The sequence below is a fragment of the Aquarana catesbeiana genome, linkage group LG01, assembly GCF_042186555.1.
Source record: "Aquarana catesbeiana isolate 2022-GZ linkage group LG01, ASM4218655v1, whole genome shotgun sequence".
Lineage (NCBI taxonomy): Eukaryota > Metazoa > Chordata > Amphibia > Anura > Ranidae > Aquarana > Aquarana catesbeiana.
Window position 1 is genome coordinate 143,997,613 of NC_133324.1, and position 14,849 is coordinate 144,012,461.

Sequence of the window (14,849 nt, forward strand, 5' to 3'; positions counted from 1 at the left end):
GGTGCGCTTGTTGGCAGTTGGTGTCTGATGGGGATGACACTGCCAGTAGAAGCAATGCAAATGTATCTTTTGCAATCCTTGTCAATATCCATCATCAAATAGATAGGGAGCTGAAGCTCCTGCCTTACCTAGGGCCCCGTTCCTTCTTATTCTGTCCCTGGGAAGGAGCCAGCAGATGGAACCATAGTGCTCAATGGAAAACTGGCCATCCAGCAAATCCAAACGTGTGTTGATCTTCCCTCAGGAGGTTGAAGATAAATAGCAGGACAGGTAAGTATCAATAGTATTTTTTCACAGGAAGTTTAGCTGTTGTCACTTTCACTACACTCATGTTTTATTGAAGTGGTGATTGAGATATTCTAGCATTACTTGCAGTGATGACTATGTGTACATTGGACATTCTTTGGTCAGTTGAAGCTTTGTGGTTAAAAGGTGACATAAAGTATTGCAGCAATAACAATGCAATGTTAAGCAATGTTTTCTCTGTCTTATATTTACAGGAGAACCTACCTAAGTGATGGCTGACACCCTGCCTAGTGAACATTGCTGCCCGTCAGATGAAGAGGAAGACTTCATGGCTGGAGGGGACCTTGGAGAGGGCTTTGGGAGGAAGCCAGGTGGCTTGTATGAGGCTATTGAGGGGACAGTAGCCAGGACATTAAAATTGAAAAAGGGATCTGATGCTCACGGTCACTACCACCTTGTTAAGAAGGGTGATGATGTTTCTTCTATGAGATGCCATAGTGCAAAATACAGTCCCTCTGAGGACAGAAATGTTAGGCCCTGTACAGAGAGCTACGTGCGCTGCCGGCAAAACAGCATTGGTAAGACCATCAGCTTTATTTTGAGCACTATCGTTTTATTCCTAAATGCCAGGGCCATAATAGGCACCCATGTCTCTTCCTACCTATATATTGTCCGCTGAGGCTGCCCATTATAGTAATGGGGATGGGTCAGTAGGACTGTGTAGGAGTAGCGCTTATGCAGCGTACACACGGTCGGACTTTTCGACCGGACTGGTCCAACGGACTGAGTCCGGCGGACAATCCGATCGTGTGTGGCCTTCATCGGACCTTCAGCGGACTTTTCCAGTCAAAAATCTGACGGACTTTAGATTTGGAACATGCTTCAAATCTTTACGTCGTAACTCCGCCGGACCCAGAAATCCACTCGTCTGTATGCTAGTCCGATGGACAAAAACCGACGCTAGGGCAGCTATTGGCTACTGGCTATCAACTTCCTTAATTTAGTCCGGTGTACGTCATCGCGTACGAATCCGTCGGACTTTGGTGTGATCGTGTGTAGGCAAGTCCGTTCGTTAAAAAGTCAGTTGAAAGTCCGTCGGACCAGTCTGGGCGAAAAGTCCGCCTGTGTGTATGCGGCTTTAGAACCAAGCTCTGACACAACCCAGATATGTCAGAGCTTTGGCCTCCATGACAGAACCTGTTTAGATAAATGATGTATTGTTATATTTTGTGTATGTGAATATGTATACATGCTATTTTATTGTCTTCATATGTTGAGTGGAAGTCAGACTTTAGGAATTAAATACAGTGTAGCTACATTCAGAGTCAAGCATCTATACCTGCCACCCAGATACCTTGTTATTTCTTTTATCTTTGGGGAACAATGTAAAGGTGGCCATAGATGGACTGTGAGACATCTGTTCATCCTCCAAACCTCTGTCACCCACAGATCTGTGTGTAGTAACATGGGCATTGAAATGTTGTCGATGTGATGAGTTCCTAGTTCCTTCCTCCTTCTCTAATGCCGTGTACATGCGGGCAGACTTTTCGACCGGACTGGTTCGGCGGGACGAATTCGTGTTTGGAACATGTTTCAAATCTTTCCGATGGACTCAAGTCCGGTCGAAAAATACACTTGTCTGTATCCTAGTCCAACGGACAAAAACCGACGCTAGGGCAGCTATTGACTACTGGCTATCAACTTCCTTATTTTAGTCTGGTCGTACGTCATCACGTACGAATCTGTCGGACTTTGGTGTGATTGTGTGTAGGCAAGTCCGTTCATTCTAAAGTCCATCGGAAGTCCATCAAAAGTCCGTCGGAAAGTCCATCGGACCTTTGATGCCGAAAAATCTGCCTGTGTGTACACGGCATAAGGATACATTCACTCCTGAGTGTCACGTTTTTGAGTGTTTTTTTTAGGGCATTTTTTCATAATACATTTGTATGCACATTTTTTGAGCGTTTATGTACAGCGCTTTTAATGTGTGTTTGAGTTTTGCCATTTTTTAATTAGCCAATAGAGCAAAATATCATCTGTTTCATTATTTATTTTTAAGCTTTTCCATTCACTTTTGTTTATTATTATTATTTATTAATTTATATACTTTTTATTTTGGAAGGGGTTAGGGTTTAAAAGTTAGGGGTAGGGGTTAATTTATTTTCTTTGTTAGTTTAGGGTTTAATATTAGGGTTAGGATTATAGATTAGAGGTTAATATAAGGGTTGGGGTTAGGGGGTTTTTGAATTAATTTTTTATTTATTTTATTATTTTTATTTTCATTTGATTATTGCATTTGAGCAGAAAAACGTGCAACAAAATGCACTTAAATTCTTAAAAACAATTGAGTCAAGCATTTCCATGCATTTCTATAGAACATAAAAAAATAGCAAAAACACACCAATCTGCCCGATTCAAGCTAAAAATAAAAACTCTAAAGCTTTTTTAGCTTCAGCCCTTTGGCTTCAGGTGACTTGTAGTGGAGATGTGAACCAACTCCATAGAGAATAATTGATTTGTTTCTTCTCCAGCATTTTGGAGTTTGGAGCTTCAAGCTACAACGCTGAGGTGTGAATGGGGCCTAAAGGAAGAGGAAAGGATTGCCCTGGTTGCAAAAAGGTTTACTAACAAGTTTGAAAATTGCTGTGTGTGATTGCAAGCGCTAGTTTTACCAAACTCAATCCTTTACCCTTTGTGTTAGACAATTAATGACTAAGTAGAGCTCTGTAACATCATTTGACTGGGTGCTGTAATTCGAATTCCTATGAAGGATGGCACACATGGTTAAACCCATTGAAGCCTATGTTGTAGCTTCAGCTTAACCATTTTTGTGCAGATGCCTTACAGCTTTTTAACATACATTCATTAATTCAGAGCAATGGTCGAAAAATAGCTGTACAAAAAAAAGGAAAAATGTAAATTATGAGATTGTTTTATTTGCACATACCTTGCAAGGATTTCAATTCTACTTCCTCCTTTCATCTTCTGAGCTGGAAACTCCTTCAGAGTTATGGTATGCCGGTTGCTTTTCAGGCGGAACATCAGAGCCTGTGCTCACGGTGAATGAGCTGCAACAGTAGTAAATGTTGAATATAGACACCCAGAGGTGCCTGTATGCTTGTTTACTGCCTTGGTGTGTCTGAGGATCTCCAAAAGCCAGGACACTCTGTAATACATATCTCGCATAGTTCCCGTGGTCAAAATTGTAGGTCGGCTCCCTTCTGCCTCCCATGCCTCAATAATTGGTCATTGAGATCTTCATCATAATTATCCGTTAATCACGAGTTGTTGGATGCAGTGGACTTGAGCTCCTTACCACTGGAGCTGTTTAAAATTTGCTAAATAGACTGTTCTAGGTTTTAGGGTTCCCAGATATCAATATCTACAGCAGGCATAGCTCTTCTGAGGCAAACTTGGCGAGTCATTTTAGAATTTGAAAATGACTCCGCTGATTCACTTGAAGGCAGATGCAGCATCACTTTAAAGGGAATATGTGTGTTGCTATTGCTGACTTGTTTTTAATGGTGCATGTTTTGGGCGGCCATTCTTGATCTTTCCTCATTGCTTAATGAACCATTGATCTGGAATAAGCATGCGCCCATCAACTGTCCTGATAAGTGGTATGCACATGTGTGTTTAAAGGCAGTGACCTGCCAGGAGGTAAAGAAGTAGGGGAGTGTGACACCCTGAACATGCACAGTCAAAAACTAACTAACAGTGGCCGATCACTTAAGCCACATACACACGATCGGATTTTCCGATGGAAATTGTGTGATGACAGTCTGTTGGCGGAAAATTCGACTGTTTGTACGCTCCATTGGACAAAAAAATATCCAAATATTTTTTTGTTTTGTTTTTTTAGAATTTAATCAGGTATTTTTGTTTTTTTGGGTGGAACCCCACTTTAAGTTTAGTGCTCTTACTTTGACAAATTCATACAAAAGTTTGCAAACTTTATTCATCTCCGTGTGTTGGCAAAAGACTCTTGTATTAAGGATTTTTACAATGACCCTGTCAGTTGATAAAAATATGTCCCAAAAAGTGTACCTGTAAAAGAAGGAAAAGAGAATACTGTCTACTCCCACTGATGCCTAAACATTTTCTACTCTCTCTGACCACAGTCCGCCCCCCTCAAAGTATGAAATACAGTAGGATGGCCCTTTTGTTTAGAAAGATTGGAGACCACCACATTATAGGATAGAAAGCTTGCAAGGCTGCAAAGTCTGTGCTATCTGTGGAAGCTGAAGTAGAGAGAGAGAGTAATAGTATTTTCTCCTGTATATTTTGAGGATGGCTTGTTTTAAAGTTTATGTAAAAGCACTTTTTTTTTCTGGATGACGTAGGGAAAGGTCAGATCCTTTGTTGGGTTTTTTTGTTGTCTTCTGTTTTCCCACTGGAAAGATTCACCCCTCTTGTCACCTTTATCACCTAGACATAAATTTATGTTGTCACTATAGCAGGATGTTAGGAATAATCCTCCAATAGAGAGAACTTTTCCTCAATCCAAATGATCTTTGGAAAGATTTACTCTCATTTGCTGTTGAGTCTGCAGGACAGGAAGTGTAGGAAAATTTCCCCAACAGGAAACAGGATACAGACAATAACATGATAAATACTTTAACCCTTTTCTACTATAAACTAAATAAGAAAAAATACATTTTAAATGGTCATTTTAAAGATTAACTGCAACTTGTTAAGATTATGTAGATACTTAAATGCCATAGTTTGGCCAAAGTTCTACATTAATTTGAAAGGTCTGCCTTTTTATATTGGTTTACCTGTGCATCAAGCTATATGCAGACACTCAGAAGTTTCCCTTCTTTATTCTACACTAATTCTAGGTAGAATTACATTCCTGGCTGCATGTGGATACCCCAGTAAAGGCAAAATGTAATATATAAACTAATTTATCTCTGGATGTGACAGTGTATACAGGGATGCCACTGTTATTGTACATCTTTCCAGTGACGTAACACAGGCCACTTTAAGGATTAAATTTAGGTCTAGCAGTAAAACAGAATATTGTTTTGAAATAACACGCTTCTAAGATCCTTAAAGCGGTTGTTACCTTTAAAAAAAAAAAAGAAAAAAAAAGCTCCTGTTTCTTTAGGCTGGGTTCACACTATGTGCGGAGCGGCTCGCAGCAGGGGGTCCGGTGCGTCCCTGTTTACCGTGTCAGGGGCTATTCAGGTCTGAATTTTTGCCTGAATTCGAACCTGAAACGGAGTCGAAGATGCATAGGACTCTTCTGCTGTGCGCTCCGCGGCCGCCCCTGTCATGCGAATTGGATGCGGAGAAATCAATTTGCATAGGTGTAAACCCAGCCTAAATGCATGAATAACAGCACAGTGCTTGTGCTGTGTAATTTGGCCCTTTGTAGCATCTAAAATACCTGGCTGATCCTGCCTGGTGCTGCTCTCCCCTCTGTAAACTGACTACGTTTATCATGGCTGCTGAGCCCCTGATACCGTGGTCAGTTTATGTGCCTCTGTGATCCTGCTGTCTCTCCTTGCTCCCCCTCCCTCGCTCCCTCCCTGCCTGTCAGCTAGTGTCAGTGCTGCCCCTCCCCTCCTGCTGCTATAATAACTTTATTTTCCTACAATCCCCTGTGTTCCATTAAGTTATGTGCCCCAGTGTATGTGCCTTATAAAAAATATGCCACTTTATACATTATTTCAGAGCGGCGCTCAGGTGACTGCCCACCGCTCTCCTCCTCTCCTCCTCTCCTCCCCTCCTCCTGGCTGATGTCAGCAGGGGATTCTCAGCCCCTCCCGCTGTAGTTGTCCGATCGGGAGAGGAGAGCCAGTCAAGTGAGCACCCGAGCGGAGCTCCGAAAAAAGGTATAAAGCAGCATATTTTTTATATAGACGTACACTGGGGCACGTAACTTTATCTAACATAGGGGATTGTAGGAAAATAACAAAGTGGCTTCACAACCACTTTACCTACAGCTAGTTAGCACTTTCACTAGTATTTGGACACATTTAACTTTTTGTGTCATGTCACAATGACTAGCTGTACAGCTTAAATACTTATAAACAAAAGGCCACACTTAGCTGACGTCACTTCCTTTAAGAAACTTTATTCAGTTGTACATGCACATCAAGTTGCCCTGCCCATGGGCCACGTGCTCTGATACATTTCACCCAAAGGAGCTTTTTGAAACAAGCTTTTGTTGCATCATGGGAAGCTAGTTTTTGCTTACTGAGAACATAGACTGGTCACCTAATGGATCACTGTGATGATGATGAAGGCTCAAATAGTGTGTCTTTTTCACAGGAACTGGTATTCCTTTTCCATAGATTCACCGTTTAATCATCAGTATCATCTTTTTACAGAAACGGCTGAATCCAAATACACATGAGGACCTGAGATCATTTGTATAGGAGCAATCAAGCCCACTGTCAATGCACTGGACAGTGCATGTTAGATAAACTCCCTGATTGTTGCATTGTTGTCCTAGTATGTTTGTACCTGCAGCAATTGGAGTCCTGGTATGGGTTGCTTCATTTTCAGATGAAAAAGGTTCCCTGCAACATATTGATTGTAACTGCTGGTTGGCAAGCTGTAGGTATGCTGTGGACTAAACGCAAAATAAATATCTATTTTCTTAAAGCCCAGCTTCAGCCAAAACCTCTAATTCCGTTCTGGATAGAGTAGATAATGGGTTAGATGCTCTGTCAGGTTTTTATTAATATTTTTGTCTCTATTAAGAAGATTTCCCCTTATATCTTGTTAGGACAGGAAATGATGGGAAATCTCTCCAAGGAGGTCATGGTTTAAATATCAGCATTTTCCTTCATCCTCAGTGCAATATGCAGTTTAGAAATAGGGGTTTTAAATGGTCATCTGCTAATCTTAGCTTTGTGCTTTGACTATAATCACATTTCTATTTTGTTTGTGTATAGATGCAAGCTCTGAAGTCTCCAATGAAGATATGAGGCAGCGTCTTCAAGACCTGACGGAGGTAGGCGTCACAGATACAGACGTTTAGGCTTCCCACTTTCTGTTCAATCTAATTTTATTAATAGCATTTTCATACATAACTGTAATACAAAAAATAATATATTTATATACATATCAAAAAGAAGCATTTAAACTTATTATAATACTTTATAGTAAAAAAGTGTGAGTAATATATGACATGTAAAATATATCATGTAAATATCCCACGGGGACCAAAAGACTGTGGACCAATACAGGAACATATCTATAACAGAGGATAGTGTATCGGACTACATTAGTTGTTACACTCACCAAGAGAATGGACGAAACACAGCCTCATGGTACCAACAAAAAACTGTAGTCCAAGACACACTAGTCTCCACCATTATTTGCCTCTCCCCAGAGGGTATATATGTAAAGGGCACAAAAAAGGAAACAGAAAAAAAAAGGGAAAAGAAAATATGGTAATAATAATGCTAAATAAAATTAAGTAAAATTAAATTAAGGCAGACAGGGGTGGATAACCAGACAACACCTCACACAGCCCAACGTTATACCAGGCTTTCCACTTTAATGTGTTTGGCAGATGCTGTAGTCTTTTTTTGCTCTTTTAAATGAAAACAAGAAAATTCCTCTAGGTGGGACTTTGGAAGGACAGTGAACAACTAAGTGATCACAAAGGAGTACAAAAAATATATAATAATTATTATATATTTTTTGTACTCCTTTGTGATCACTTAGTTGTTCAATGTCCTGCCAAAGTCCCACCTAGAGGAATTTTCTTGTTTTCATGTTTATCCCGGCATGTGGGTCAGTGTAACTCTACATTTTAGTTGACCATGTAGCACCCTTTACCGACCATGTAGCACCCTTTACCAAATTTTTGGTCTTTTAGGGTTGGAGGGGATATTGGGAGAGTTAGAAAAGCTCTAATTAGGCAATACATTTTTCCTCCTGATATTGGTCAACTGAGATTCTGCTTAGGTCTGGGTTTCCCATGAGAAGCTAATGAACACAGAACACACTACTGAGCTAAATAAAAATTAGTGTGTCACTACTGGATGGACAACTGTCTTGTCTTTTTTTTTTTTTGGACTTGGTTTTATGTGTAGTGGAATGGTATTGTGTACATCTACAAAATGTTACTGGCTACACCTTGGCCAAAAGCCCATCTCATCCTGTAATTAGATAGTGAAGGAGCTAAGCAATAGAGCCCTTATTGGATTATAGTGCTGACCCTCCTTCTCCTTGTTAGAGTGCTTTTGTACCACCTCCGTGTTGGAGTACGTATGCTAGTTGTATGCTTGTATGTAAAAATACATGGAATGAATACATAGCTTGATAGAATATTATTATTTTTTATATCTGGCTTGTCAAGGGTATTTGAAAACTAGAGTTAGGAAAACATTGAGCCAAGCTGATTTTTTTTTTTTTTTTTTTTTTTTAACGTTTATCTTGTTTCTTTAAGAATGTTCTTAGTTTTGTTTGGATTAATCCTGGATTTTTAGCAGTATTTTCTTTTAGAGACTTTGACCTGGCATTACCAGTCCTTCTTAACCAGTTATACAAGTTCCCCAGCCTTAGAACTGTGAAAGGCTTAAGTGGAGAGAGAGTATATGTATAGAATGGGAAGTGCTTTGTGTAAAGCAAACACAGGCTGGTGCTTTAAATAATGACTACTATCTTTCAATAAAATAGAATTTCATAATTTCAAGTTAGTTTTTGAGTTTAAGAGGCGAGGTTAGGGGGGCTGAAGTGATATACAACAAAAATGTAGTGGTTGCTTGTAACTCCTACCTAGATTAAGGCTGTGTTTACACTGCATCACTCTCCGGCTCACAGCAGGAGTCCGGTGCTTTCCCATTCACCGTTTCAGGTCCGGTCTGAAATGGACCAAAAGACGCACAGTACTCCTGTGCAATTCACACCGGAGCCGCTGCGGAGATGTGTGAACCCGCTCCATAGAGAGCCAGTCACATTCTCCTGCTTTGCGAATTGGATGCGAGGAAAGCCACATCCAATTCGCAACAGTGTGAACCCAGCCTTAAGCTGGGCATAGATTTTGGAAAACAGTTGGAAGTTGAAGATCTATTTCTTCAGAGTGTCTAATAAACTGCTGTGCATCAAACTTCTTTTTATTGCTGTTTAATAAAGAGATTTACAAAGCAGAGCCTTCTGGACATACCCCGGCTCAACATACATACGATTTTAGTAAAAAACACATTAACAAAAACAAATGGGCTTGCACAGCTTAAGTATCATATATAGAGCACTAAAAGAAGCTCAGAGTCAGTAAGGTCTCAGCTATTCCTTTGGAACACTCTAACTATTACAGAACATTACATCTTACATAACAGAGCACCTAACTTACCAATAGAGCCAAAGTCCCCATTGTAAGAAATTAGCACTACCAAGTCAAATCAAATGTGAGGAGGGATGCATCCAGATTAACATTGTAAGCGACAGTGGTGGCAAAGTCAATCCAGATATCCCAAAATTTTTTGGGGAATTTTTTTTGGGGGCAGCCCTAAGATTAGTATGTGTTTTTATGCAATTAATAGGAGATTTCCAATAATCTAAGGCGGGGGCTGTAGGGCTGTAGCTGTAGCACCACCACCTTTCTGGCATAAAATGACAGGAGTCCCAGTAAGGTCCTTATTGCCCAGGTGGGAGCTAGGGCGTTTGCTAGGCACAGTATACAGACATCTATCTGACACAGAACCTGGATGGTAGTTAAAGGAGAAATAAACTCTAGCACTGCAACTCAGAATGTATGTATTCAGGGACAGGTCCAAATCATACGCACATAATCTGCAGAGTCATCTAGACACTGCCAACAATGGGGAGGACACTGAGGATATATTTTATGCATCCTGCGAGGCGTAAGGTAAATTCTATGAAGTTATTTAAACTGAATTAAAGTGTTACTAAACCCAGAACCTGCATTCACTATATCTGGTCTCCCACAGTGCACAGAACATGGAAATACAATTATTTTAGTAAATATAAACTGCTAATGCATTTTCTCATCAGCAGTATATAGCAATCTTGTGACTTGTATCAGTCTCTGCTTAAAGCTTGTAGGGAGGGTTTTTATTCTCCCCTGATCTCCTGTTTGGACAGTGCTGATTGGCCCTGTGCTTATCACATTCTCCTAAGAAAAAAAAAACTCTCTAGCAAAACACACCAAACTGAGCATGTGCAACCTGACTCCTAATGCTGTGTTCTATCACGAGATGGGTTGGAGTCAGTTAAAGAAGAAGAGGATCAGAGAGACAGGATCACACAGCCTTTATACACAATGCAGAGGATTAACCCCTTAGGTTCCACAGTGAGTATAACAAGCATGCTTTACTGCATATACAGACTGATCTTACTGTTGTGGGTTTAGTAACACTTTAACCTGTCTCTAGTAGATACAAACTGAAGGAAGGTGTACTCCCTTATCTCTTCCCAATCCTTCACGTCCAGATCCGGCCCCTCCACCAGCCAAGATGTATGCAGCCACTCCAATCAGAATGTGTTTAATAATCTGTCCGATTTCACTTGACAGTGGTTAGCCTGTAGTGTCTACAGGCACCCATACAAACAAAAACAGGCAGAAAGGGTGATTATGATCTCAAATCTGGGTGTACTGTAGTTGTTGGATACAGGTTGCATTCTCAGCCTACAGTTGAGCCACTAAGTGAGTTGGATTGTGCTGTTTATCTACTGAAAGAGGACCTGTTCTACAACATTAAAAAACATGCCATTTTTATACTCATTATATTAATTGTACATACATTTAAATTAATGGTTGCTTTCCCAAGAAAAAAAAAAACATTATGTCCAGGTGAAGCTTTTTGTCATACATTTTCCTAGTTGACAAGACTTCTATATTCATGTAACATCTGCTAACAAAATAGATTGAGCCCCTATATAAAGATAAGCAAGAGTGCAACTCTAGCCATAGAGTTGCATTGATGTTGGACAGTATAACTCTAAAAGTCCTGGTACAGGCTTTCCTCTATCAGTTTTTCAAAACAATTTTGCATCCGGAAAATGATTTTGGATACAACAAACATAGTAACGTGCATGGTTTAACAATTTCTTTGGTCCTGTTTGATTAGTAGGACTGCTTTAATGTGGAGATATGAGAGCCAGTGTGGAGTGAGGGTTATAAAATAATTTTACCTTGGGGTCCCGTCATGGATACAATTTAGAATCTCAAAATACAACCTCCCTGTGGTAACAATGACCCTCGATATACTTGAATTTGAGCCAGCTATATCAAACACATTTTAGTCCTAGATAATGTAATTTGTTAACGTATCTCAGTGTTCTTTATCAAACATGTTTTATTAATTCCTCTAGGAGTTGGATTTGTTAAGAGTTGAACTTGAAGCTTCTCAAAGACAGTTGGATGGGAAGGATGAAGCACTGAGGATTTTGCAGGGCATGGTAAGTTGTAGGAGATGTCTGACTCGTAAATGCTGTGCAATTCTAAGACCCAGCAGACACTGTTGTATACAAGGAATTCTAGTTTTGTAATATATATATATATATATATATATATATATATATATATATATATATATATATATATATATATATATATATATATATATATAGCATATATTTGTTTTTGTGTTTTTATTTTGCCCTATACAGAGTCGCACTTAAATTGAGCGTGCAGCTTATCCTCCCCACCCCTACCACTTTTGATAGTTTATTTTTCACGGGGAGTGGGTACCTGGTTTGACAGGTACCTGCTCCCACAGCCTCATTCCTCGCCCAGGAGAAATTTATGTCTCTCGCCCCACCTGCAGCCTACACGTGTATTGTCTCACAAGGCTGCAGGATCAGTCTCCCTACACCACGCAATCTCATGCGCAGTGGGGAGCTGGCAGTGATTTCTCAGGAAGTCATAGCCAGCTCCCAAATCCAAGATGGCCACACATGGGACCCAAAGCAGAAAAATTAGCTGGCTCCAGGAACACAGTGCTGGTCTGCAGGGACTGGTAAGCACCCCTTTTTAATAAGTCAACAGCTACAGTATTTGTAACTGCTCATTTTTTATTTTTTATATTTTACATTTTTTTTTAAGGGTGAAGTTCCTCTTTAAAGGGAAACTATTACCAGAAGAAAAAAAAAGGCAGGGGTCCCTGTGCACATATCACGTGTCTCCATTAAAATCTGACAGTGGATGTTAAATAAAATGTATATTTACTGTCATTTCTGGATGTAGCTCAACCCCCTCCACCCGAAGCCTAAAAATATGGGCGTTTCCAAGGGGAGGAGCTACCGCCAGGACTGAGCGCTTCCCTCTGTCCATTCTACTGCACTGCGTCTTCTTATCAATCCTGTTCAGTACACACAGAGTCCGGACACATAGAGAGTGTAAACTGTCAGCTCATGTTGTGAATGATTGCAGCTGGAGAGAAGTGCTTTTATTCACGAAAACACAAGCTCACAATAGCACACGTCGACTACTACATTTGTTAGATATAGCCTAGTGTAGTACCTGGCTTGTGCTACTGTCAGCTTCTGTTTTTGGGAATGAAGGCACTTCTTTCCAGCCACAAATATTTACAACACAAGCCAATAGTTTCCACTCTCTGTGTGCCCTCAAAAGCATGCTGCAGGTCTGGACTCTGTAGACTAAAGAGGAGAGATGAAGAGATAGCACAGAGATGTTCCATTTGTCAGCTTAGAAGGAGGGTAACAAGGACTGTTCGGCCCACAGGCCAGCAACCCTTGCTTGGATTTAGATGGAGACAAGTGATTTGTGCACAGGATCCCCTACAGGGTTTTAACAAGCTTTCTTTTCTTTTGGTAATAGTTCTTTAGGTAGCTTCATATATGATTACATTTCCCATAGTATTCACTCAGATCTCCGGTTCAAATTCGTAAAGTATATGACACTGAAAATTCTACTTTAAAGTGATTCAGTATTTTTCCAGGATAGGCAAAGTAACAGGTTCCCTTTACAGAAGGGAAGCCGTGTGTACATATTGTCTCTGTACTTCCATGCACCAGATTGCCAAGAAATACTTAGTACTTCAGGGTATGGGGTCACTGTTACTACACAATGCCACACTTGGTGCCTGAGTTGCCAATCTGCAGGCATGGGAGATGTCACAAGTGGATAAAGGGAAAAAAGTATGCATAGGTAGACTTTGATTTGCTGAGCACAGTACAGGTTCACAGTAAGCAAGATGGTACGGGTAAAGTTTTTCCCACTTCCTTAAAAAAATTGTTGAACCTGAGGCCCCATGAGCCACAAATAGCAAAGGATCTATAATCAGGACCTATATAATGCTCACAGATTACGCTGTTAATCTGTAAAGCCTTGTTCAATTTTCTTGAAAAGAAGGATCTGCTATCATACAGCATCAGACTTTGAAGAATGCTTGACAAGGAGGCTTGGTAATCTTTTTGATGTTTCAAAGCCCTGGTAATCACTATACAAATTTGATTTAAAATTGCATTTTTTTTAGGCTGTGTTTGATAAGGCAACCTGTCACACCAAGGAAATGCTGCAGAAAGCAGAGGAGCATCGGAGAGCACTTGAAAAGGTAGGTGTCGTGTGTTATGACATTTTCATACAATACCACAAACTCTGAGAACTTTTCAGCTTACAGCTTTGTTGATCAACAGTCTTTTAAGGTCTGGTTCACACTAATGTCATTTCAGATGCAACTTGAGTTGCACAGAATTGCATGACAAGGGAAATCGCGTTGTTTTCAATGGTGTCCTTTCACATCAATGAGACTCAGCAGGGAGCAATTCTGGAAAGAGATCCTATACTACTTTGGTGCAATTCCAGTGCGATTTTTTTTTTTTTTTTTGTTCCTTAGAATCAAATTAATTTGATAACATGGAAGTTTTTCATAATGACTATAATATTTGCATGTTCTCTTGTCATCTGTATGAATTGATTTTAGTTCCCCAACGCTCTGTGCTCTTATTTAGTTACTTATCTTCATTTGGTGCTTTCTTCCCTTGACTTTGACAGTATAGGTTTAATAATAGTAGTTCGTCACACTCAACTGGACTTATTCTGTAATGTTAATGACATTTCATAGCCTATCCAAGCCAGTTCTAATGAGTGTTAAAAACACTTTGAAGTTATTGTAAAGTCTTGATTTTTTTTTTCTATTAAAATAACAAACATATTATACCTACCTGCTCTGTGTAGTGGATTTGCACAGAGCAGCCCAGGTCCTCCTCTTTTCGGGTCCCTCTTTGACTCTCCTGGCCCCTCCCTCCTGTCGAGAGCCCCCACAGCAAGCAGCTTGCTTTGGGGGCACCTGAGCCGAGTCACAGCTCCCTGTGTCCATTCAGACACAAAGCCACGGTCCAGTCCCGCCCCCTCTCCCTCCTGATTGGCTAACTGACTTTGACAGCAGCAGGAGCCAATGGTGCTGCTGCTGTGTCTCAGCCAATCAGGAGGGAGATAATAGAAACGTAAGATGCGCGCTATCACAAAAACTATACAATGCAAAGATGCATGTTTGGACATGTTTGTATAAATAGACATGGTTATTCATGATCGCATTAAGATACGTGATCACATAAAGATGCATGTTTATACATGTTTGCTTGGATATACTTGGTTTTACATGATCGCATAAAGATACATGGTTGCATAAAGATGCATGTTTATACATGTTTGC

General features: G+C 40.2%; 1 protein-coding gene across 1 annotated transcript in view; it reads left to right on the forward strand.

Moving 5' to 3' along the window:
• The window catches only part of CCDC125 (coiled-coil domain containing 125), a 63,203-nt gene that overhangs the window by 3,931 nt on the left and 44,423 nt on the right, over window positions 1-14,849 (forward strand). The window contains exons 2-5 of the mRNA XM_073624428.1: window positions 501-824; window positions 7,155-7,213; window positions 11,545-11,631; window positions 13,671-13,748. Of these exons, the coding sequence (XP_073480529.1) occupies window positions 518-824; window positions 7,155-7,213; window positions 11,545-11,631; window positions 13,671-13,748 (531 nt within the window). The 5' untranslated portion in view covers window positions 501-517. The remainder of the gene's footprint in view (window positions 1-500; window positions 825-7,154; window positions 7,214-11,544; window positions 11,632-13,670; window positions 13,749-14,849) is intronic.